Here is a 25,675-nt window from a genome sequence, read left to right on the forward strand (position 1 = left end):
AGGCTCCACCCTATTTGAAGGAGTGTTGTAAAAGGGGGCTCCACCCTGTAAGGAGTATGTAATGGTTTTGTTCTGCCCGATTATGGGAGCAGGTTAGTGGAATCCTTGGAGGGTTTGTCCAAGATGAGGACGTAGGTGAGTATAGCCGAACCTCGTTAAAATATCAGTGTTAATCTCTCTCTCTCTCTCTCTCTCTCTCTCTTATCTTGTTTAAATTTCTGCACGTGTATGATTGCTTATATTGTTGTGATTATTTTTACATACACACATTTATTTTAATTAAGATATTGTTTGGTGAATCGAGTTTATTATTTTATCAAAAGTTTTAAAATTTTAATTCACCATCCCTCTTGGGATTACACCATTCCCGTCATGGTTGAAGGTTTTTTTTTTTTTTTTTAAACATTAAGATAATGATTTTTTTTTTTTTTTTTTGTGTAGAAAGCCTAAAACTTTATTGAGTTAATTTTAACTATTTTAGACCATTTTAGATTAATCATATTATTAAAAAAATGAAAGAGTAAAAATGAAGGAAATGGAGGACTCGGGTTTAACATGCTCTAATTCTCGATGCAGCATTTTGGATTAGAGTTTTAACCGTTTGGCTAACATGACCATTGACAATTGTGATTAAAAATTAAAAGAAAAATAGTAATGACGTATAAAATTTAATTTATATCTATTAACTTAATATGTTTTTCACTTGTTTAATAATTAAATAGAAAAAGTAAATCCTTATCTCTACTATTAGAAAGGGGATTGCCTTTTGTTGTCTTGTTTTTAACATCTGCAAAATGTCCCTATAATTATCCATATAAATTTTTAAAAAGTCCTTATAATTATTCATATATATTTTAAAAATATCCCTATAACTTGACACATATATTTTATAAATATTTCAAAAAATACCACTATTACACATAACTTTACTAGAATGATATTTTTATAATATATTTATTTGTTACTTTTAAAGAATTATTTTATTATAATTATCACTTAAAAGTCGTGTGTGTATATATATATTATTTTCAATATTTTTTGAAGTTTCAAACTCGTACAGAAGAAACGTATTTATAAATCACAACGTCGAAACCACGACCAGTTTTAAAATCCCCCCCTTCCCTTCCATTCGCAGCCACGCACCCCACGTCCGCTTTGCTTCAAAGTAATCTCTCTCTCTCTTGAAAACGATTTCAAAACCCTGACAAAGAAAGAAATCTACCATGGATAATTCAGCACCACTCTCCGTCACATCACCTGCCTTTCCAACTCTCCACAAGGGCGTGTCGCACTCATATATGAATGCGCTCCTCTGCCTACCGGCTTCCTCGACAATCTCCCAGAAACTTCTCTTCTTTTGCAGATAGCCCATGGCCATGGGTTCTCTCTCCTCACTCTGGCTGCGGCCACTCCTCGTTCTCCGCGCTATCTCTCTTTTGAAGTGGGCTTTTGCGACGAAGGTCTCACACAATTACATATCTGCAATTGGAGACCCTGGTATGAAGAACCCAAATGTGAGAATTGCATTTGAAGCTTGGAACTTCTGCAATGAAGTTGGACAGGAAGCACACAACATGGGGAGTCCCAGGTTGGCTGATTGCGCTGATCTCTACTGCCCTTTGATAAGAGGTATCCCGTTTTGCTCAAGTTCTTCTTGTTGAACTAGTAGAAAAGATATATATATATGTATATATATATATATATATATATATATATATATATATATATTTTTTTTTTTTATTCTTTTAAAAAAAATCTGTGCTCTACCTTTGTTTTCGATGCAAATGGTGAGCAATGCAAGTAATGTAAAAATAGATGTCTGAAATTTTCTTTTGACGCTTACCTGTTTAGATTTGAAGTGATAAAATTGATTTTGATTCGGATGTCATTTCTATAAATTGTGTTTGTTGTGCTTTCTATTGGTTCTCCTTTCCTCTTAATTTTGTTGTCTCTTAAGGAAGAACCATTAATTTTCGCAAAAAAAAAAAGGTTTTAGTGATTCTAGCTTTATTAATGATGTATGAATTTTACACCTCAGTGATGAACCATGTATTTATTTCTGTACTTCTGTTATGATGTGCACATTTTCTTTATCATGAAACATGTTTTTAGTACACAATGTTATGCAGACGTTGGATGTATGGTCTAACACAGCAATAATCTATGGCACTAATTCATGAAATATCCTCTCACTGTTTATCAGATCCATTTGGTAGTTTCATAAGAGACAATGGGAGCATATGCCAAGTACATCACAAAGTTGAGAAATCAGACAACAAGTTAGGTGCCGGTGACAAGTTTCCTGTTACAGGCTTTGAACCTTATAGAGACCCTGACCTTTATGCAATGGAAAAGGAGCGGTATCTTGCTTCACTATGCGAGGTGTTTAATTTCACTGACCCGTGGTATTTTTGGATGATTATGCTCAAGAATGGAAACTTTGATAAAAACACTACACTTTGTCCTGAAAATGGCAGGAAAGTAAGTAAAATAGTGACAGACAGACAGTTTCCATGTTTTGGTGAAGGATGCATGAATCAGCCGCTTGTGTACCACAATTGTTCGAGAGTGGTTTCTTTTGGGGATCAAATAGCATCGCTAACTGGAGGATTTTATGGGACATATGATCTTGATGCCGATTTGAGCAAAGGCATAAGGGATAACTCATTCTTCTCAGTCTCATGGCAGAAGGATTTAAACACAAGCAGTTGGATTTTCTCACAAAGATTGACGACATCAGTGAAGTATCCTTGGCTTATGCTGTATTTACGTGCTGATGCTGTGAAAGGATTTAATGGTGGTTATCATTATGATGGTCGTGGCATCATGAAAAAGGTTGTTTATTCGATATACTTCTCACTTGCAGTTGCAACTTGTAAGCTGTACAGAGTTTCGTCCAACATGCTTAGCAACTAGACTCATGAGATTTAAAATGCCATTTGAGGTTAGAGAGCAGTATTATAGCACAATTTTGCCCCCATCATGCATTTCATGTCAATGTGTAACTTGAGTTGATCATCACAAAAAAAATCTTGGTTTTTCCTTTACATTGAAAAAGACTTGGTAGGGAAATTAGACTGAGAAGAGCCATCTCTCGATTGAGAGGGAAAAACTGGGCAAGCAGATAGTCCTACTTCCATGTACCAGGTGAACATGGGGGCCTTGAAACAATCAATACTTTGGGGCTGACCTATTATGGCAAGATCAGTTGAACATTGGATTTATGCTTCTTGAGCCACATCCTAATCAGCTCATTCACCATTATTTTAGTTGAAAATTTTTGTTTCTATTTCCGTTGATTCCTATCACGTCAAATTTTGATGAATTTTATTTAATGTATGAAGCTAACTGCAGAGAAACAATAATTTTGAATTTATTTTGTTTTTTCAGTTGCCAGTCTCTCCTAATTTTAAGGTAAAATTGACGCTTGATATTAAAAGTGGAGGAGGGCCCAATAGCCAATTTTATCTCCTTGATATAGGGAGCTGCTGGAAGAACAATGGATGTCCATGTGATGGTGATGTTCTGACAGATACTACTAGATACAGCGAGATGATTATAAATCCGGAAACTACAAGCTGGTGCCGCCTAGATAACCTTAGATCTTGCCCTCCTTACCATGTTAGTATTATGGGCGAAATAATATATAGAAATGATACATCGCGTTTTCCATATTCTGCTTATCATCTCTACTGCAGTCCAGGTAATGCCAATTACTTGGAGAAGCCATTTGATATTTGTGACCCATACAGCAATCCGCAATCACAGGAACTTGTGCAAATTCTCCCACATCCTGAGTGGGCGGTGCATGGTTATCCTTCAGAAAAAGGGGATGGATGGGTTGGGGATTCTAGAACTTGGGATCTTGATGTTGGGGGGCTCTCTGATCGATTATACTTTTACCAGGTAATTTGGTTGTTCATACTTAAATTTTTCTGAATGATTCATTTTCTTTTAAGTACCACAAAGTAGATTCATGGGAGGATGAGTTGGATACAGATATTTTGAGAAATTTTATGATAATTGTTTGAGAAATCAGATGGAACTTCTGTGGAAAAAATTTTGCCTTTTGTGCTATTGTATTATTCTATATGTGTGATTTTTATGGGATGAAATCAGGGTAGAGTTTCTTCAGGTCCTGCAACCATAGAAAATTATAAGTTATGTGAATTAGGAATAGGAGTTTTAGTAAAATAATTTTCCTATCATTTAGTAAAAATTGAAAACATGCTTAATAGGATTGATATTTGATGAAATGCTTAAAGATGCAGGATTTGGCATTTTAATTTATTATGCCAATATGAATAACTATGAGATTGAAAAGATATTCGCCAAAAATAAAGAAGACTAGGCCTAGTGATGAATTAGTTCATAGCCATAGGTATTAAGCTTTGATAGACAAAACTATAAAACTCATAGTTTTTTTAGTTCCATATATTCAAACTTTTGTTAACTCCGATTGTGATGCACTTAATGTCCTAATTTTTTCACACATAGCCAGTCCCAAGCCTGGGTAAAGGTGGGGTTGCGTTAGTTAGTTGACAGCCAACGTAAAATTTCTCAGATCACTATGATATGAATCCTTACTGAATATTTGCTAAGGCGTCTCCTACGAGTGATGTGTTGCACTTTACCATCCAAATATAGAGAAAAGTGGGCGAGGGTAGGCTAGGTCGTCGCCCTGAAGCAATGTTCTGTGTTGGCACTTGGGTACGGTGTCAAATATATGAGGGTTCTTGCATCCTTCTGGACGTGGGCAGGTAAAGAAGTTAGTTAAGGTCATTGGGATTAGATTAGCTTGGAATATAGGGACACTTATAGGTAAAAACATGTAAATTTTAGACATGAGGATTAGAAGAAAAATTAATATAATTTGCCTTTAAGAAACTAAGTGGGTGGGGGGAGAAAGTTAGAGAAATTGATAAATCAGGATTTAAACTTTGGTACACTGGAAAAGAAAAAATTAAGAATGGAGTAGGAATTATTAAAACTTAAAAGATAGCGTTGTTGATGTAAACCGAGTAGGGGATAGAATTATAAAAATCAAGATGGTATTAGGCCAAGAGATAATAAATATGATTAGTGCTTATGCTCCTCAAGTAGGCTTAGCAAAAAATCTTAAGATATAATTTTGGGAAGATATGGATAGTATTATACAAGGCATACTAGGGCTGAGAAAATATTCATAGGAGGAGATCTGAATGGACACATTGGAAGGGATAATAAAGGTTATGAGAGGATATATAGAAGATATGGATATGGAGACAAAAATGAGCCGGGGTGAGATGATCTTAGATTTTGCTATGTCATATGATTTTATTTTAATGAATACTTATTTTAAGAAGAGAGAAGAACACTTAATAACCTTTAAAAGTGGACAAAATAGAAGTCATATAGGTTTTTTTTTTTCTTTTTTTTTTTAAACTAGGAGATTAGATCGTTTATTGTGCAATGACTGTAAAGTTATTCCAGGTGAAAGCCTAACCACACAACATAAAGTCTTAGTGTTAGATATATGAATTAAAAAATGAAAGAAAAAGGATAAAATACACTAGTGTAAAAGAACTAGGCTGTGGAACCTAAAGGGAGAAAATATAATAAAATTTAAAGATAAAATCGTCAAAGATGGGGATTGGATTATAGAGGATGAGATAGATACAAATACTCTTTGGAGTAGATTAGCTAACTCAATTAAAGAGATAGCAAAAGAGATTTTAGGTGAATCAAGAGGAAGATTCACGAATAACAAAGAAAGTTGGTAGTGAGATAAATATGTCCAAAAGGCCATAAAACAAAAAAGAATTTGGTATAAAACGTGGCAAAAATGTAGAAATATGGATAGCTTTAAAAAGTATAAAGTGGCGAGAAAAGATGCAAAAAAGACCATTTTTGAAGGTAAACATAGATCATTTAATAGTTTGTATGATAGATTAGATACAGAAGAAGGAGAAAGAGATATATTTAAATTTGCTAAAGTTAGAGAAAAGAAGAGTAAAGATTTAGGAAATGTAAAATGTATAAAAAGTGAGGATGATATTGTCTTGGTTACGGACGAAGATATAAAAGATAGATGGTGAAGTTACTTGAGTAAATTATTTAATGAAAACCAAATAGAAGACTTAAACTTAGAATTGACAAATAAGGAAAAGTCTAAAAATAGGAGATTTATTCGCAAAATTAGAGTTAATGAAGTTAAGTTTGTACTAAAAAAGATGAAAAAATGGAAAAGGTATAGGACCGGATAACATCCCAATTGAAGTTTGGAAATGCTTAGGTGATAACAAAATTATATGGTTAAATAATTTATTTAACACAATTATAAAAATTAAGAAAATGTCAGATGAATGGAGGAAAAGTACTTTAATATCTATATACAAAAATAAAGGAGATATTCAAAATTGTAATAACTATCGTGGAATTAAACTTAGTCATACGATGAAATTGTGGGAAAGGGTAGTTGAACAAAGATTAAGGCTAGAAACGAAGGTCTTAGAAAATCAATTTGGTTTTATGCTTGAGAGATCTACCGCAGATGCTATATATCTTTTAAGAAGATTAATGAAAAAGTTTAGGGAAAAGAAGAGGGACTTGCATATGATATTTATTGACTTAGAGAAAGCATATGATAGGATACCTAGATAAGTTCTATGGTGGGTTTTAGAAAAAAAAAGGTGTATGTAGTAAGTATACTGATGTCATTAAAGATATGTACAATGGAGTAATGACAAGGACTATGGATGGAGAAACTAGAAAATTTCCAATCACCATAGGTGTACATCAAGGATCTGCTTTGAGCGTTTATCTTTTTGCTTTAATTATGGACCAACTGACCAAGAACATTCAAAATGAGGTGTCATAGTGTATGTTTGCAAATGATATTGTATTGACTGATGAAATTAGAGGCAGAGTAGAGGCTAAGTTAGAATTATGGAGAGAAGTTTTGGAATTTAGAGGCTTTAGGATAAGTAGAAATAAGATAGAATACATGAAATGTAATTTCAATAATGGTCCGAGGAATATTAGAGACAAAGTTAAACTTGATGATAAAGAAATAAATAACACTTGTAGATTTCGATACCTTGGATCTATTATGCAAGTTGAAGGAGAAATTGAAGATGATGTGATGCATAGAGTTAAAGCAGGTTGGGTAAAATGGAGAAATGCTTCAAGTGTATTTTGTGATCGTAGAATACTTTTAAAACTAAAAGGGAAGTTTTATAAGATGACTATAAGACCAGCTATGCTATATGGATCAGAATATTGGGTGACGAAAAAACAGAATATCCAAAATGTAAAAGGTGCCGAGATGAGAATGCTTAGATGGATGAGTGGTATAACATTGAAAGATAAATTAAGGAATGAACATATTCGCGATAAGTTAGGTGTAACTCCTATAGAAGATAATATAAATGAGGGACGACTCAGATGCTTTGGGCACTTGCAACATAGGCTAAATAGTGCGCTAGTGAGGATGAGTGAGTTAGTTACTGTGGAGGGTAGTAGAAGGGGTAGGGGGAGATCTAAAATAACTTGGAATGATATAGTGAATAAGGATTTAATAGTCTTAAATTTTTTAAAAGAAATGGTCCATGATTGCATAAATTGGCGGAAAAAGATTCATATAGCAGACCCCAATTAGTGGGACTTAAAGCTTGATTTTGTTGTTGTTGTATATTTAGAATTTTGTTATTAACCGTTTCCCACACACTGCCTTTCCTATGCGCCTATAAAGCTGGTCAAAATTGGAAGCATAAAGGAAGAGAGTTGTTGTTTGTAATTGATGGCCAGTTCCAAACTTTGTCAAATCACTATGATATATTTTTTTCTGAAATCACTATGATATATTCTCCATATAATGTGTCATCAATATCAAAAACTTATTTATAATACTATTTTTAAAAAAGAAAGACATGAACTAATCAAATGCTACTTTTCTTTAAGAAGTTAGAAGCCCCCATATTTTAACAATTGTGTATCTTTGTCTTGATTTGATAATATTTTTTTTTTTTGAAATGAAGGCAATGTATTTATTAGGCTCTTTAAATGAAGAAACATCGTCCTAACAAAGATTTTGTAAAAATTCTTATTAATAACTATTATGAGTGTTTCTATCTTTCAAACATATTTATTAGGTTCTCTTGGAAAAAGAAACATATTCATTAAAATTTTTATTAACTAATTGTTTCTATTGTGAATGTATTGATCTCAAAAAATATATTTATGAGGCTTTTTTTATTTTATTTTCAAACAAAGTATTGAAACCCCAACTTTAACTTGACATGACTAGGACTCCAAACATCATAATGGGCTAACATGAAAGGGCTAACTGCCTGTTTATTGACTAGGTAAGCGAAGGGAACACAATAATGTTTTCCCAATTGACAGGACGCACACTTAATATTAGATAAACTCAAAGTAAGAAATGACTGTTTTAACTTGTCCAATGATGGATGACCAAGGCGACAGTGGATTTGACGTGGTGTAGCAGTGGCATAGGAGCAAAGAGTGAGTCTAAGTAATACGTCAACCAGCCTTATGTCTTGTGCCAATTGTCTTCCTCGTCTTTAGATCTTGAGTAACAATAGAATTAGGAAAGAAGGTTATAGAACAAGTTAGTGCCTTCATAATGTTACTAGCAGACATGAGATTGAACGGGAATTTAGGAATGCACAAAACAGAAGAATGAGAAATGGAAGGAGTAGAATTTACCATTCCTATCCCCTTGCTTTGGTAGTGGATCCATCAGCAGGGGTAACTTGAGGTAGATTTTTAGAATGATGTAGGATAGGAAAGAAGTTGGCTACACGTATCATACAGTCAGTGGTGGTAGAGTCGATAACTTAGGGACTAGTGGCAGAGATACCAGATGACATACAAACTGTAGGATTACCTTTCTGAGCAAAAAATGTAATGCGACAAGATGCTTGTTGGGATGACTCAGTGCAGAAACCTTGAATACAACCTTTCAGACTGTTAATAGTATTTTGTTCACGTGAACAAGTGGCAAATGGAGGAAACATATTTTTGGGATTTGGGGACTCCATTCCAACACTCACCAACAAGAATAACAACAAACAAGGTGAACAGCAGAACAACTAGAATAACCACAAACTAGGTTAGCCATTGGGACAATCACAAGTGACAACAAACGAGTCACCAACAACCTAATATAACACTGACAACCCCCCAAAAAAGCTTACAAGCACTGCCTCTGCCCCAATTGACCAACTGATGACCTTAAACAGCAACTAATGAATTGACAAAAGGAAACAAATTAAAAAAGGTTGGATCTTTGAACAAAATACATGATCAACAACTTGATATTATGATCTATGGACGTATTTAAGCCATTTGGGTCAAATCGGTGCAAAAACAGGCCAGGAGAATGTCTCACGCTCTGGCATGTAAGGATAGACCTGCCGGCAGTTGGCTGGCACATGGGGCTGCATGGGTCCTCTGGCGATGAAATTTTTTTTCCTGGTTTATTTAAGGGTAATTTTTTAAGAGTTGATAGTGTGTCTAGTTGTCAAATTATGTGTTCAGAAGTGAAGCCATTGGCCACTTTCCAGAAGCTCATTGCTTCACAAGCAAGTTGAAACCTGGTAGGATTAGTAGATACAAAGCTGACAAAGGATTACTCTAATAGAAGAATAATAGACGAGTGAATGAGAATTTTTCCAGCATCATTTTTCTTTTGCTGGATTTCTTGCTGGCTCACTTGTTATTAGTGGATTTCTCTTCCAAGGTTTATTTCTTTGCTTCATCTTTCTTCTTCTTTCCTTTTGCCACCATAAAATGCTAAAGCGTAGCAACGTAAATCCCCAGTCATCCTGCTGTCCAGATTTTCCTACTTTCTGTTCCATCTGTTCCAGCCTTTCTTGGGATAAATCTCAATTAAATCTAGCTAGTTGAGTTCTAGGCATTGTTTTAAATCGTGGTAGCGGGTAGCGTAACGTAACGGTAACAGGTGTAATGGGAAGCAGGAGTAGCGGATGTTACACAACGGGAAGCGGGTGTAACGGCCGTGAATTTTTTTGAAGCACGCACAACCTTGTGCATATTAGCGTACTTGCATGTTTTAAGCTTTTGGTCATTCTTAGAAAGGGTTTTAGTGTATTTTGGACCCTTTAGTTCGAGTAACTAAGTTATTTGGTAAGGGCAACAAGTTTACATTTGTTTTAAACCATCATTGATAGAAAATTACGTGTTGTGCACGTATTTATACTTCTCATTGTTCTTATCTGTGATAAATTCTTATGTGTGCTAAATGAATTAATAAAATATACATTATACACTCCATTAATCTATTAGACACATAAGACATACGAATAATATAAATATAAAATAGTTAGAAAAGAAAGAAGGTTGAAGTTGAAAAATAAAGAACATAAATATCACATTACTAATATTATTAAAAAAAAAAAAAATTCCTAGCAAGTTAGTATTTTGAAATTGTTAATTAATGCATTTATTGTGAGTATTTAAAGAAAAAGTAAATTTTGTATCATTGTCATCCTCATTATAATCTTTTCCCCCTCTTGCCACTTGGAATATTGAGAATGATATATGAAAGAGAGAGAAAAAGTGAGAAGAAAAAGTAAAAAATAAAATATTTTTTTGGTGTAACAGTCCTGTAGCGGTTACATAACCGCTGTAGCGGCCTTTATGTAACGGTTGCGGTCCGTAACGGCCGCTACGGCCGTGATTTTTCTTCCCACCGATTTTGCGGTGTGTAACGGTATCGGTAACCCAAAAAACCTTTACGTAACAGCGTTACGTAACGGTCGCGGCCTTTATTTAAAACCATGGTTCTAGGTCTTCCTACTTTCAACACTAATCACAAAGTGTAAAATCCATTATTTTTTGTACCGCCACCTAAGCCATGTAGGCAGATCTTTCCCTAACATGTTCTGCATCAGTTTGGTATCAGAGCTGTGGTTGAAATCATGCCTACAAAGAGTGGAGAAACCTGCTTGGGCTGAGTGACTAGTACATAGATAAGATCCTTGTCAAGCTTGCAAATAAGCTAAGATTCAATTGAAAAACAGTTTTGGTTGTGTGCAAAGTAATAATGGAATACTGAAAATGAACAGGTGTAGCCGAGATTTAAGCTGCAGGGGAAAAGTTCCAAGATCATTTTAACAAAATCAAGCAGTCTGTGAGAGCTTTATATACATTGCTGGCCTCACAACCTAATAGCTTAATTTTTAGGTAATGGTTGCTAGAAAGTCCTTGGTTCTAGTCATGTTGCTTGTGTTTGTTGTGTGGTGGCTAACAATTAATTCTCATTTCCTACAATAGGTATTATTTATCATTTATTCATCGTTCCAAGTGCAATCTGACTGCGTATGCAGGGGAGTGTTAAAGCTTGATATATATTGTTGGTCTACAACTTAAAAACTTAAGCTTTTAGGTAATGTGGTAATCTAACACAGTCAATTGACAGCAGTTTACTGGTTTAATGGCCAAAGAGGTTTGAGCTATGCTAGAAAAAGGGAAGGGATGATCAGAACAATGATATTACAAGTAAGGTACAACTTGATGTTGGTGGCTTTAATGATAAGTAGTTTCTCAGTTTTTTTAATCGGGTTGCTTTGCTAGAAGATTGTTTTGATTGGTAGAAAGAAAGTTGGCATTTTCCTTGAATGCTGCACTAGAAAGTGTCTTGATTGGTATGGCATCACTATAGAAGGAATGTTGATGTTTGCCAAAGATAAACTTGTTTATTATGTGGGAACTTGGTGGAAATTGCAAGAAGAGAAAATTCATTACAAAAGAGAAGCCTTGGAGATGTGGGAAGAAATGAAACAGCTTCTGATGGTGAAATATTTCCTGTCTGCTTCCCAGTTCTGAAATAAACGCTGTGATCTGATGATCCAGGTTCATTATTGTTGCATTAGTGTTAGATTGGCACTTTCCCTAAAAGCTTTTAGCTGTTAGGCTTTGGGCCAACAATGTATATCAAGCCTTAACACTCCCCCACGCAACAATATATATCCAGCCTTAACACTACCCTGCACATGCAGCCTGACAGCATTTGGAGAGAGAAACAAATGATAAACAACATCTATTACAGCAGATACAATAATTTTTAAATACCACACAATAAATGTTGGCAACAAGTTTAGAACTCAGGACCCTTTTTTTTTTTCTTTTGAAACGATGGTGTCCAAGGCCATTTGGACACTTAACTAATCCACCAGGATAATGGGCCTGCCCCTCTACCATTTTCTACTTAAAACCAATGTATTATCTCAAATGGAAATTTGTAGCCCCCAAGACTCGCACCTTGGCTATTTAGTCAGGAGAGCCTTGAGTTTACCACTTGAACCACCCTTGTGGGCCTAGAACTCAGGACCTTTTGGTAACCAGCTCTAATACCATGTTAGATTACTACTTTACCTAAAAGATTAAGCTGTTAGGTATTGAGCCAACAATGTATATCAATCCTTAAATGTTAGCTGTTGGAAATATCTTTTTATTCATGGTGATCTTATTGAGATGGCCTACATGGAGCAATTGTGGATTTATTTCTCAAGGGAGTCAGGGTTTGCTTGTATGCTGTTTTCGACCTTTTGTACAACTGCACATAAAGTATGGAAAATGTTGCTAGTCATGCATGTGGATTATGTTGTCATCATAGGTGGTAATAGTAATGGAATACAGAAGTTGAAGCTGTTCAAATAGTGCAAGTTTCAAACCTAGGATTTGGATCAATTGAAAAACATTTTAGGCAATGAGATAATGAGATCATTCACAAGGGAAATGTGAGCTGGATTTATTTTTTGAAATCTGTCTGTTGGGATCAAAACCCATTGAATAACATTGATACACCTGTGGATCCCACATTAAATTAATGGCAATCTAGTAAACCTGTTGGGAAGCTAAATTATCTTACAATTATGGAAGTAGTTATTATCTTTTGCATGGTCTGATGAGTCAGTTCTTAGACTTGCGACAAACTAGTCATTGAAATGCACTTGTAGACATCTCAAGGTACCTTAACGGTGCACCGGGTTCAGGCTTATTATATAATCATGGCCATAGATAAATAAGGGATACATGTATAGATTAGGCTCGATCTCCATATGGTAGAAGATCCACTATAGGATCATGTTGGTAGGAATTTGATAGCATGGAAAAGTAAAGCAAATGGCAGTTGCAAGGTCTAGTGCTGAGTCCAAGTATATAGAACTCTCGGTCATACCACTTGTCAATAAAACAGGTTGAAAAATATGTTGGAGGTGCTTAGATTCGGTAGTTCATGAGAAGAAAAAGCATATTGAAGTTAATTGTCACTTCATCAGAGAGAAACTTCTGCAGAAACTTATCAGCACCATCCGTGTTCTCATATGTGGTGTTGATGTATTTAGGTGTCTAACATCTCTGTAAAACAATCGCTATGTTGTCCCTGCAAGAAACAAATGTGTGGAATACACTTGAGACACCAAGATAAATTCTTGAAGTATCTAGCATGTTTTGAAGTTTCAAATGCCTATCTGAGGACTTGATTTCCATTCGTATCATGTGCTTTCATTATTTGCTAGCACGTTTAAGATCTATTTTTCAAAAATCTGGGAGAGGTCCTTCCTTGATTGTAGCTTCTTGTTTTGCTAGCAGATTTGACTGTTGCACTGGCTGACTTAGTCTTGCACATTGTTTTGCTGCCTTAAATTCAGTACTGCATGAGAGAACAAAGGATATTGAAAAAGTTGATTGTCACTTTATTAGAGAGTATTTTCTACATAACTTATCAGAGTGTAGAGGATCAGCTTGCTGAATTTTTCATAGTAGTTAGGAGGTACTCAGGCTAAAGAGTATTTGTAACAAGCTGGGAACATGTGATATTTACGCTGCAGCTTGATAGGAAGTGTTAAATCTGTTATTATTTATTAGGTTGTTCTAGTCTTTGTGCCTTGTGTACTGATTTTATTATAATATAGTGGGAGGCTGTCACCATGTTAGCTAACTCTTTCTCCCCTTTCACGCACTCTCTCTCTCTCTCTCATGAAAATTAATAGAAATGTATAACCTTCAAAGTTGAAGGTGCAATTCAAAGCAAATGGTGCATTGCAACTTCAATACTTCAAAACTGAAGGATGAGATTTTATCAACTAGGGGAGAAAGATGCAGGCAAGAAGAGGACAGGAAAAAAGCAAGGGCTGTAGTTTATTTTTCTGTTTCTAGAGTGGCAGATCATTTTGAGTATTTATTTTTCTAGGGTGAAAGATACAACGATAACAAGCCTTGAGTTTGACTACGATTCTTTTTTGCCAATACTCAGGGAGAAAGGTGCAGGCAAGAAGAGGACAGGAAAAAGCAAGGGCTGTAGTTTATTTTTCTGTTTCTAGAGTGGTAGATCATTTTGAGTTTTTATTTTTCTAGGGTGAAAGATACAAAAAAAACAAGCCTTGAGTTCCACTAGGTGGGGTCGACTACATGAATTATTTTCCGCCAATTCACTTGATTGAGACTGTTTTCCATTATTAGATCAAGGGCTATTAAATCCTTCCCCACTACCTCATTCCAAGGTATTTTAGGCCTACCCTTTTCAATTTTCATGCTAGAAATAATAACTCACTCACTCCTCCTCATAGGTGCTCTACTAGGACTGTGTTTCAAATGCCCAAATGGTCTAATCTGCTCCTTTCTTATCTTTTTTCAATCGGTACTATGCCTAAATTATTGCATATGTGCTCGTTTCTTACTTTATCATTTAATTGTAAGTCAATCATTCCTTGACATTTAAGGAATGAACATATTTTTGGTAAGTTAGGTGTAGCTCCTATAGAAGATAAGATAAGGGAGAGACAACTCAGATGGTATGGACACTTGCAACGTAGGCCACATAGTGTACCTATGAGGAAGAGTGACTTAGTTACTGTTTGGGGGGGGGGTAGTTGAAGGGGTAGGGGTAGACCTAAAATAACTTGAGAGGAGATAGTAAGTAAGGATTTAATATCCTTGAATCTATCAAAAGAAATGGTCCATGATCACATAAATTGGGGGAAAATGATTCATATAGATGACCCCACTTAGTGGGACTAAGGCTTGGTTTTGTTGTTGTTATTAATTGTCCAACATTTTGAACCATAAAGCATAACTGACCTTATAGTCATCTTATAAAACTTTCCTTTTAATTTTAAGGGTATTTTATGATCACACAACACACCCAACACGCTCCATCTTACCTAACCTGTTTTAATTCTATATACTACATCTTTCCTCCTCGACTTGAATAATAGATTCAAGATATTTATTTTCTAGGGTGAAAGATGCAATTTTCTTAATTTTAATTTACATTCATGGGTTATGTACATCTAGCTATTAAAATATGTGCTTGGAAGTAGTCATTGGTTGTTTTTGGAGGTTTCTTGCTTCCTAAGCAAGTTGAATCATAGTGGGATTAGTAGATAATGACCATAACGGATTTTTTTCTATTGATTTCCAATAGATGAATGGATGAACTAATGATAATTTTTCTAGCACTAATGCCTTCTATTGGGCCATGTAGATTTCATGATTGCCATGAGTGGATTTCTCGCAAACCCCAGTGGATCTCATGGGTTCTATCCTTCTTTCCTTGTTGGGTACTATTCATGTAGATTGTTCACACCAGCCAAACTCCTTTTCACTACTCCATCTTCCTACCTAATGAAAGCCCTGAAACCCTGGAATATTTCCTTGCCTATTACCATAGTTGTTAGAATCTTATGATTAGTGATTTGATTCATACGATTCGTATCACTTCTACACCAAATTGATTTGAATCTTACTTGAGAATTTAAAAACAACTGAATCATCATGAATATATCGATTCCCCCTCATGAATATAAGGATTTGATCTGAATCTATTGATTCACATGATTCTAATCCTATGATATTTTGATCCTATGATGTTGACAAACCTGACCAGTTTGAAACCCCTAAAACAACATTTCTTTCTTTTTTATTGCTTTATTTTTACACAATTACCTTCCATTCCTTGTCTATGAGTTTTATGCTAAAAAATAGGAGAAAATAGAACTTTAGGATTGATGTTGTCATCACAAAATCTTCTTCACTCTAGGAGTATAGTGCCATGCCATTGAGAAACAACAGAACACTCACTGGCTAAGGTGGTACTCTTGTTTCGTTGTGTTGTTAAGGTTTAGAGGTTTATTTTTTTAGTAGTTTGTTAAATTATTATCATTTTTTAGGTAATTTTTTTTTTTCTTTTTATTCCGAGAAAAAATAGGTAGGAAATATTAATATTTTTTAAATTGTTGATAAACACCAAATGTTCCACATTTATTCTTTTTTCTTGATTCCTTCTTTTAAACAACATAAAGTTCATTTTTTATTAATATTTCCTGACTATTCTCTTACTTTTCATTTGTTTAGGAAAAACGTACACATGAAATGTGATTTTTTATTGTCAAAATTTCAATCCAATTTTACTATTTTTTCTTCTTGTTTGTGTATCAACATATGCATGTCATTTAGAATTGATTTTGGAATTTGTACCGAATCTCATGTTTTGATTCAAGTTTTGATTTTTCGATTCCCAAAACTGGAAATTTGATTCACGATTCAAATCTCGATCTGACAACTATGCCTACTACCACTTGAAAACCTTACCCTCCTGCTGTACAGAGTTGCAGTTTTCCTGATTTTTTTGGGATTAAATCTCAATTAAATCTAGTGCTAGTTGACTTCTTACCCAAGCTGACCTAAGCTGCCTATATGCAGACCCTTAATCTGCCCTGCGTCACTTCTTTCTCTCATGTTCATCTCTTTCTTTTAAAGCGAAGATTGTATGTGTGCATGCCAGCCTACTGACATGGGGTGTAGTAAAGCTTCTTAGAGACTTGATCCCATAACCTCCACTAAGCACGGTGAGATATAATTGGACCATGATCTGGTCCATTTATGGACTCTAGAGAACCTTGTTCACTAATGTAGTAAAAAATTTCGTTTTGTTGCTCTTTTTTGTTATAGTTTTGTTAAGAGTTCTTTAGTGTGCATTTATAGAGTTAATTAGGATCTACCCCCAGCTGTTTTCTTGCGCAGGATCCAGGAACAAAACCGGCAAAGCGGATATGGTCTTCTATTGATGTTGGTACAGAAATATATGTTAGCCACGCAGGGGTGACTGCTGAATGGTCTGTGAGTGACTTTGACATACTGATTCCTGAAGATGTTAGTGATGGTGGTCGCTGTGCATAATTTGTGGCCATTGTGTTACCTCTCCCCAAGGGAAGCATAAACAAATCTACAAAGAAATGTACATATCTCTAACTCTCTCTCGGCCTGGAAAGTTTGTAGATAAATCTAGGAAATAAATTTTTGATTATCATGGATGCATTTTTGTTCCGCTTCTGCTTGTAAAAGAGGGTGACTACTTTATGGTTATGCTATCATATGTTTAGTTCCACCTAGGAACGCATGCTTTATAAATCAGAAGGAAATTATTTTGCGGCCAGTTGTAATAAATTCAAGAAATGCTGGATAATGTCAAAGCGTGGTTGCATCCAGGTGGACACATTGCAAACATTACAACTAGATTATCCTGGTGCTGTTCTTAGAAGCCGTCAGCATGTTTTCTCATTTCATTATTTTGTTTTTTAGAGAAATGTTGTTGTCTGAGTCTACCAATTCTGATATTATCTTATGTCTAGACCTTTTAAATGTTCCTGCATCGTTTTACCTCTCCTGCCTTTAGATGAATCTGTTCCTTCTATTTTCACTTGCCGGTGTTCGTCAAAGGAGTTGGATTTAGTGTACATGGTAGAGTTTATCCTTGTTAGTCATGTTCTTATAGTTAATTGCATATGAACGGAAAATAATATTATGCCAAGCACTTGAAATGTGACCAGTTCCTCCCATGGAATATAAATTTCTACGAAGCGAATACAACATTAAGAAAATTTCTAAGTTGCAGACTTGAAAAGAAAAAAGCATGTAATATTTGGTATTTGTTTAGTCCCAGGGGCAAATGTGCTATTTACTCTAGAGGAACTTAAAAAAAATGAAAAATAAAATTGGAAGTACAAAAGATATTCATTCAAAATATTCTCCATAGATGAAGGGTGGCCTTGCATAGCAATATCTGAAGACTGAACAACATAATGAGCAAGTTCATTGCCCAAAAAGAAACATTGAACAGTGGGAGAAATTTTTAAAAAGAAAACAAACATCTTTGAACGAAGGCAGGAGATCCCACGAAGGGCGGCAAGTCTTAATGCTTCCACAATAGCCTTTGCATCTGAAACGAATTGAGTATTCTGCCATCCCAAATCAATCGCAGCCATAACACGTAACACTTTCCTTAACCACCCTAAGTTCAGCTTGGACAGAGGTGCTATGGTGTTTTTGAAGCCAATCGACTTAGTAAGGTTCCAAGCGAGCACTCCTGATTACCGCTCCAGTGGCAGCCTCTTTGAGTTTTGAATCCCAGGCTGCGTCACTCTGATTGAAAAGTGGATTGACATTTTGTTTTTCAGTAAAAAAGGACGGTACCTTCATTTATTTATTAATATATCCTTACTTTCAAGGAAGGAATACCGTGATTATAAGATAAAACAAAAGAAAGAGTACAAAAAAAAGCCCTTAAAAAAATAACTAATACCAGCAAATCAATCAAATTAGGACAACAGAACTAGTGACAAAAATTTCTCTCAAATCTTTTGTTCCTGCAAAATCACGGCATTAGTGATCATTTTATGATAATTGCAAGCTTCTTCTATTATATTCCATGGCCATTCATTGAGGACCACCTTATCCCTTCCTTTCCCCACGTGCGCAAGGCCCAAGTTGCCGAAAGGATATATCGGATTTTCAACTTTTTTTGTTTTGTTCTTTTTGTCATAGGAAGGATGGATTTTGTTGGTAAAATAGTTTTAAGCGCATCTTCCAGAAGAACATCCTGAACTTTGGACAGATAAGTTTCCAAGCCATTCTGTATGCTAGTGTGCTCCTAGATTGGCCACTTGGCCTACCTCCTCCTCATCTGTTGTTATTCTGTATACTATCTGATTGTTCAGCATTCTATATGCTGATTTAACTGAAGAACTGCCCTCTCATTTGTAGTCCTTCCAAATCCACGGGTGCTCCCTATACGACGCTGGAATCTGTATTCTTTTAATTTTCATGATTGTATGCTGTGATGACCATCTATCCATCCCCTCCAACTGCCATCTTCTGCTATGACTTGATGCATAAGATGAGCATTTTGCGCTCAGGACAGAATTCTCGGGGTAGCTGGTGCATGGGTTTAGAGAATCTTGTCCATAGAGGTCATGGTTTGGTTAGGAGTATCCTAGCCTGCTTCTTTAGTAATGCTTCATTAAACAACCCTCTAAGTCGTCGACCCTCAACCTCCCAGGGATGTAGGTGTACAGATTTTGTTTTTCACTTCATCAGATTGGGGTTTTTCTTCCCTCCTTTCTTCAATCACCAACATAAGTTCCAAATCCCTATATTTACTTGGTTGCGTATCATTTTTGGGACCCTTAAGGTCCCATTTGGAAGTTTAAAAATATGAGAACAAAGAAAAGAAAATATATAGGAATCCTTTTTATTTATTTATCTATTTATTTTTTTTCATGTTTGGTTATTAAGGGTTAGTTTGGATCAATGATTTTATGCTGGAAAAGGAAGGCATTGGAAATTGTTGACTTTGTGTATTCCCAAGGGGGGGTGAATTGGATATTTAAAAATTTATCTCTTAGGTTAAACTAAATAGCAGTATTACACAACTTAAGGTCTTTCTAAAACAGACTTAATTCCCCAAGCAAGTATGCAAATATTCAAAGCAATTAAAACATTTACAGCAGTTCAAGTATTAACATACATGTTGAAAATTGAAAGTGCAGAAATTAAACAGAGAGCTGACACAAAATATGTTATTGGGTTATGGTCAATACTGCCTACGTCCCCGCCTTGGATCATAAGTACAATGATTCCACTATGGCTCGCTTAACGGGTGGAGAGACACCTAAACAATCAGGTCAATTAGCACAGGGTTGACTTCAATCTTTACAAACAATCCTTACCGGACTGAATTACTGTCTCTTCAGGCCACGCCTGGAATACAACAGATTTTCAATACAAACTGGGTATAGTGCTTGTGTTTCTCAATTAAGCAAATATGTATCAATGACAATCAATCAAATGTACATCAACAATATAGGTTGTGTAAGTTCAGTGATGTGTATCTTTGTGCAAGCAACACTCAACAAGATGTAATAACAAGTATGCTCAAGAGTGTTCTCATTAAGCTATGTCTTTGAAACAAGTTATATCAAATCTCAATAACAAATCAGAGTTTCAAAGATACTAATCAAATATTCAAACTAACTCAAAATATTTTTCTTCAATGAAATAAGAACAAGAATAGTTTGAAAATATTATAGCTTGGAAAAATATTTGCACAACAAAATCAAAGCTATAGGAATCTTACAATGACAAAGCAAAGATCCTTAAACTTGTTAGTTTATCCCAACACAAGACTTACAATATTCAAATCATGGGATAAACTTAACTAAACTCTTTAAAATCAATATCAATAACTAACCAAAGCAAAGGGAGTATTAGTAATATCTAAGAAGCACTAGCACAATCAATAAGCTCTCACAATGCTAAGATGTATAAAGGTAATGAAGATATGAGAATATTTGGGTAAAATAGGATTTTGAAATAGAGAAGATTTTTGCTAATGATTTTCTTAATCTTTTTTCTAATCCACAAAAAATGAGGCCCTATATATAGACAAAGGCCAAAATACAACCGTTGAAGACCTGTAGGGTATTATTAGGAATGTTTTAAAACACATTAGAAAAATTAACCCTGTTTAAAGCATTTTAACCTTGGTAAATAATTTGCAATCCGAGAAATTTTGGGTGGCCGAACTTTAGTTCGGTCGCTCGAATAGACTCAGCTCAAAAAGCCATTTTTAATGGTTTGGGTGTCCGAGTTCAAGTTCGGTTGGCTGAATAAAAGTCAGAATCTTTGTGTTTGTGGTTTGGGTGCCTGGGTCTAAGTTCGCTCGAATACAGGTCTTCAGTCGCCCGAGAGCTATTTTGAGCTAAAATGTTCGGCAGCCCGAGTTGGTGAAAAGTGTCCTTTTAAGGGTTTGGTCACCCGAGGGAGATAAGATCATTTTTGGTTCAGCCGCCCGAAACCAGGGCAACCCGCTGACTTTCTGGCTGTTTGGGCGCCCAAGGTGTTTTGAACACCATAGGTTCGGTCGCTTGACGTCTCACAGGATTTTCATTTTATGTTCAGTTTGTCTCAGTTTTGATCCCGTGATTTGTGAATGATAATGAGAACTTATTTGTGCATAAGTGTTGGGACCTAAAGTCTCACTATGGTCTACTGAGCTTACCATAAATCCTATATGCCTAATATGCAGATAATTATTACAAGACATTTTTCTCCTAACTACTATTACAGACCCACATTACATAAAATGAATTACAATTATAAAAATAGTCTTCAGGGTCTTCATGCTTTGCTTTCATGTGGCATCACTTGATCTGTTAATATATACTTGTACACAAACTTGACATACATTAAATACTTGAGTATTTGTTATAATCAAAACCGGGTATGACCCATAGGGTCAACAGAAAATAAAGAGGAAACTCATTTTCACTCACATTTTCCTTTTCTATTAGATATTATCAAAAATGAAAATTTGTTTTAATATCACTAAAAATTATGAAAAACTAAATATTAGTGATGTATAAAGCCAAAATTTTGTTTATAAATTTGATATATTTTCAAATTTCTTTCTCTTTTTCATTCATAACCAAACGTGAAAATAAGGATTCCTTGATATTTTCCTTTCCTCTCCTTTCATTAATATTTTTTGAGTTCCAAGCGGGGCCTAAGGAAAATAAAAATTATGTTAAACCAATAAACAAAAATCTAGTTTGTACACTACTAACGTTTAATTTTTTTCTTAATTTTTAGTCATATTGGAACAAATTTTTATTTTTAATAGTATGCGATATAAAGAGAAAATACAATGCAAAATGAGTTCTTCTTATTTTCCTTTCTCTTTCCTTTCTCCAACTAAAATTCTTGATCTAAATGGACTCTAAGAGTTAGTTCAAGTTAAAGATTTTACTTAGGGAAAGAAAAGAAAAGGAAAATAAAGAGAAAACTCATTTTTTATTGTATTCGCCTTCTACATTACTGTTGCGGGGTAAAAAGTAGTTGGGATGCTTCTTCGACTCTCATTGACCTGAAAAAAGGAAGAGAAAAAAGGCTTGGAGGACCCGGGGTGTACTCCGGGGGATCTCTCCGATGCCTAAGTAAGAGGAAGGCTTTTAGAGAGGCTAAATGCAACAGTAGAGTAATGTTGTATCACTTACCTTTGCCTGTACTCTAAATCCCTTCTTATAGGGGCTTGAGTTGACCGCCGGTTGGATTGGATTTATTGCACGGGGGCGTGAATCGCTCTCTTGCCATAAGTACGTGCACCTATTACTGGTTATTATGGGTGTTGGCGTGGATCTCTCCTCCTCTTTATTAGATCGGAGCTAATCACTCGTCAGAAAGTCAAACCTGGAGAAAGTGAGAGACAGGCGTTGACCTGCCCTTATTAGTGTGATTTATTATGGGCATATCAGTTGTCCTCCCCTTAGTTTCAAATTTCTGGATAGAATTTTGAATTGTTTGTGTTTGCATCCTTCCCTTTAAAGGTTTCAACACTTCATCGTGTTCCCTCCTTTTTTTTTTTTTGGGAGAATAATTAAGTAGCTCGTGCCGAACCGTTTATGTCGAGCTGTTTTGTCCGAGCTGTTTGTGCCGGGCTCTCTGGGGAAAGACTCGTGTAGAGCTGTTTGTGCCGAGCTCTTCGAAGAAAGAGTCGCACCGAGTTGTTTGTGCTAAGCTCTTTGTGCCGAGCTGTTTTGTCCGAGCTCTTCGAAGAAAGACTCGTGCCGAGCTGTTTGAAAAAAGACTCGTGCCGAACTGTTTGCGTCGAGCTGTTTCTTTCGAGTTTTTTGAAGACTCAGGCCGAACTGTTTGGCTCCTTAGGGGAATTAGTCCGACCTGTCCCATGGAGGGAAATTGGCTGAGCTATCTAACCTACTCGGCTGTGTGGCATTGCAAATAATGCTCGTTATTTGGGCCTTCCGCCTGATGAGTCGTGCTTATCTATTGGGTTGTTCTGGCCTTACGAGTCATGCTCGTCAGTTTGGGCCATCCGCCTGATGAGTCGTGCTCATCTAACCTCGCGAGTCGTGCTCGTCAATTTGGGCCATCCACCTAATGAGTCATGCTCATCTGTTGGGTTGATCTGGCCTCACGAGTCGTGCTCGTCAGTTTGTGTCATCCTCCTGATGAGTCGTGCTCATCTGTTGGGTTGATCTGGCCTCACGAGTTGTGCTCGTCAGTTTGGCCTTCGCGTCTATTTCACCTTCCCGAGGCGTCGTGGCACGCTTCAGTCCTGCGAGAGATACATAAAAGCAGGTTTTAAATGCATTCTACCTTGGAAAGTGGGTTGGAGGAAAGCATTCGTCTAACGTTGTGTCCGAGGCGACTTGGTGTTTCCGAGGTGACGTTTGTCCTTGGGAAGCCGCTTCTGTGCATTTGTCAGAGACTTTCTGCCTACTTTGCCTCCCTCGAGACGCAATCCTTCTCGTAAATGAAAATTCTTGAGATTCCCGCCACAGGGATTCATGCCCTCCTCTCTTTATAAAGGCCAGTGGGCTCTTTCATTCTACACTCGTCTTCATTCCAAGAGAACTGCTTCCTTCTCTACTCTTCTTCATTCCACAAGTCCCCCATTTGGTGCTAGGTACGCTTTCCCTCTCTATAGCATTTTTGTTCTGTTGTTCTTCGTTGTTCTTGCGTTAGTTTTGTATGTTTGATCTTTTCTTCTAAGATTGCCTAGCTATTTGTGTGTGAAATTTTACTGTCTTGATATGTCTTGGCACCTTTTCTTCTTTGTCTTTGCTGTTGCTTGCTCGTTTGATCCTTAGGTGTAGGTACTGCTTCCTTCAGGCTTTTTCTATATATATATATATATATATATATATATATATATATGGAGACTTCCTCACAGCCTTTAAGGGTTCCTATTACGGTTTGGAGTGCTCGTTGTGAGCTCTCCTCCTCCGACCTGCAGAATGCTCGTTATTTTTTTGCCATACCATCAAATATCACTGTTAGGTTGCCCTCTACTACCGAGTCAGCTCTTGACCAAAAATTCGAGGAGCTCTGCCTCTATACTGATTATCTAGATTTGGGTCTTAGGCTCCCTTTTCCCCCTTTTGTTTCTAACGTATTACGTTTTTACCGCATAGCACCATCTCAACTTGTTCCGAACTCTTTTCTTTCGCTCACCTGTTTTGCCGTGCTTCTGCTCCGCTTGGGCCATCAGCCTACCGTCCCACTTTTCAGAAGTTGCTTCCAAATGCGATCTCATTCTGCAGAGAAGGAGTTATATTATTTCAACTCTCTACCAGTTATAAACTCTTCTCACCAGGCAGTTCTTCCATCCATAACTGGAAAACCCATTACTTCTTTACCTCAGGAGAGTTGAACTACACGGGCTCCTTTGTCTGGTCTTCTCCTCTTGATGGTAACGTTGTTATCTTTGTCCACCCTCTTTTTCAGGGCTTACAAGTAGGTTATCCGTCTAACCCATCTTTTCTCCTTTCACCCCCTTTTTCCTTTGTAGTACGGGTGCGCCATCTCCTCCCCAGACTTTCCCCGAAGAGCAGGCCATCCTGAAGGAACTTCGTGTCCTCGGTGAATAGGGTATTATTCCCCATAAGGAGCTTCTCCAGGAGCGTGTCAGCCCAATTTCCTTAAGTCATTCTCTCCCCTGATTATGAATATGAGTATGTTCGAGTGTTATCTTTACTGTGGGTGTTCTTACTCCCTTTTTCTCTTATCCTTGCAGATATGGACTTCACCAAGTATGAATCTCAAACTTCAATCTACCATTGCACTCACAACCCCATCCAACATAGGACTCACGAATCAACTGGGATACAATTGAATAATCTGATTTTATAGACCCCACATATGACACAGACAACACAAAATTAGTCTGCGAAATCTATAATATTGCACGCTTACTTGCAGTTCCCTTTGCCATAAATGATCGAACACTTGGTGCATACACATCCAAACCCTTTGGAACAAATCCATCTCGAACCGATTAAGAATCCTAACTGATATTGAAAATACCATAACTCACATCTTTAACCCTAATGAAATCAAAACTGCAAAAACTTGTCGAATTGAACAACCATCCCAGCATCATAAATTATCAAAATGTTACTGAAGATATAATCCAAAAAATGAGCACAGCTCATTAGGTAAGGAAGAATCAGCCCAACTGATGAGCAACGCTCGTGAGGCCAGAAGACTGCCCAAAAAATGAGCACGACTCATTAGGCAAAGAAGAATCAGCTCAACTGACGAGCAACGCTCGTGAGGCTAGAAGACTGCCCAAAAAATGAGCACATCTCATTAGGCAAAGAAGAATCGGCCCAACTAATGAGCAATGCTCGTGAGGCCAGAAGACTGCCCAAAAAATGAGCACAACTCATTAGGTAAAGAAGAATCGGCCCAACTGACGAGCAACGCACGTGAGGCCTAAAAACAGCCCAAAATATGAGCACAGCTCATTAGACCAGAAATGACAAAAAAGAAGAGCACGACTCATGAA

The 25,675-nt window shown here is 36.3% G+C and overlaps 1 protein-coding gene across 3 annotated transcripts; it reads left to right on the forward strand.

The window, feature by feature from the left end:
- The first annotated feature begins 1,100 nt into the window (after window positions 1–1,100).
- On the forward strand, window positions 1,101–17,670 carry LOC131162472 (uncharacterized). Of its 3 annotated transcripts, none has more exons than XM_058118994.1 (5): window positions 1,240–1,629; window positions 2,204–2,835; window positions 3,391–3,621; window positions 3,704–3,906; window positions 17,053–17,670. In XM_058118994.1, the coding sequence occupies exons 1-5, from the start codon at window positions 1,371–1,373 to the stop codon at window positions 17,132–17,134; spliced, it is 1,407 nt and encodes a 468-aa protein (XP_057974977.1). In that variant the 5' UTR covers window positions 1,240–1,370; the 3' UTR covers window positions 17,135–17,670. The 3 variants fall into 3 exon arrangements, with proteins under 3 accessions (XP_057974974.1, XP_057974977.1, XP_057974975.1); XM_058118992.1 differs by having other exon boundaries at window positions 3,769–3,906; XM_058118991.1 differs by having other exon boundaries at window positions 1,101–1,629; window positions 3,391–3,906.
- The last annotated feature ends 8,005 nt before the right edge of the window (window positions 17,671–25,675 follow it).

The sequence above is a fragment of the Malania oleifera genome, chromosome 8, assembly GCF_029873635.1.
Source record: "Malania oleifera isolate guangnan ecotype guangnan chromosome 8, ASM2987363v1, whole genome shotgun sequence".
Taxonomy (NCBI): domain Eukaryota; kingdom Viridiplantae; phylum Streptophyta; class Magnoliopsida; order Santalales; family Ximeniaceae; genus Malania; species Malania oleifera.

Excerpts from the sequence above, each read along its gene's own strand:
- LOC131162472 (XM_058118991.1), top strand. The coding sequence starts at position 1,371 with ATGGCCATGGGTTCTCTCTCCTCACTCTGGCTGCGGCCACTCCTCGTT. Across the intron at positions 1,630-2,203 it reads CTACTGCCCTTTGATAAGAG|ATCCATTTGGTAGTTTCATA; the intron begins GTATCCCGTTTT and ends ACTGTTTATCAG. Across the intron at positions 3,907-17,052 it reads ATCGATTATACTTTTACCAG|GATCCAGGAACAAAACCGGC; the intron begins GTAATTTGGTTG and ends TTTCTTGCGCAG.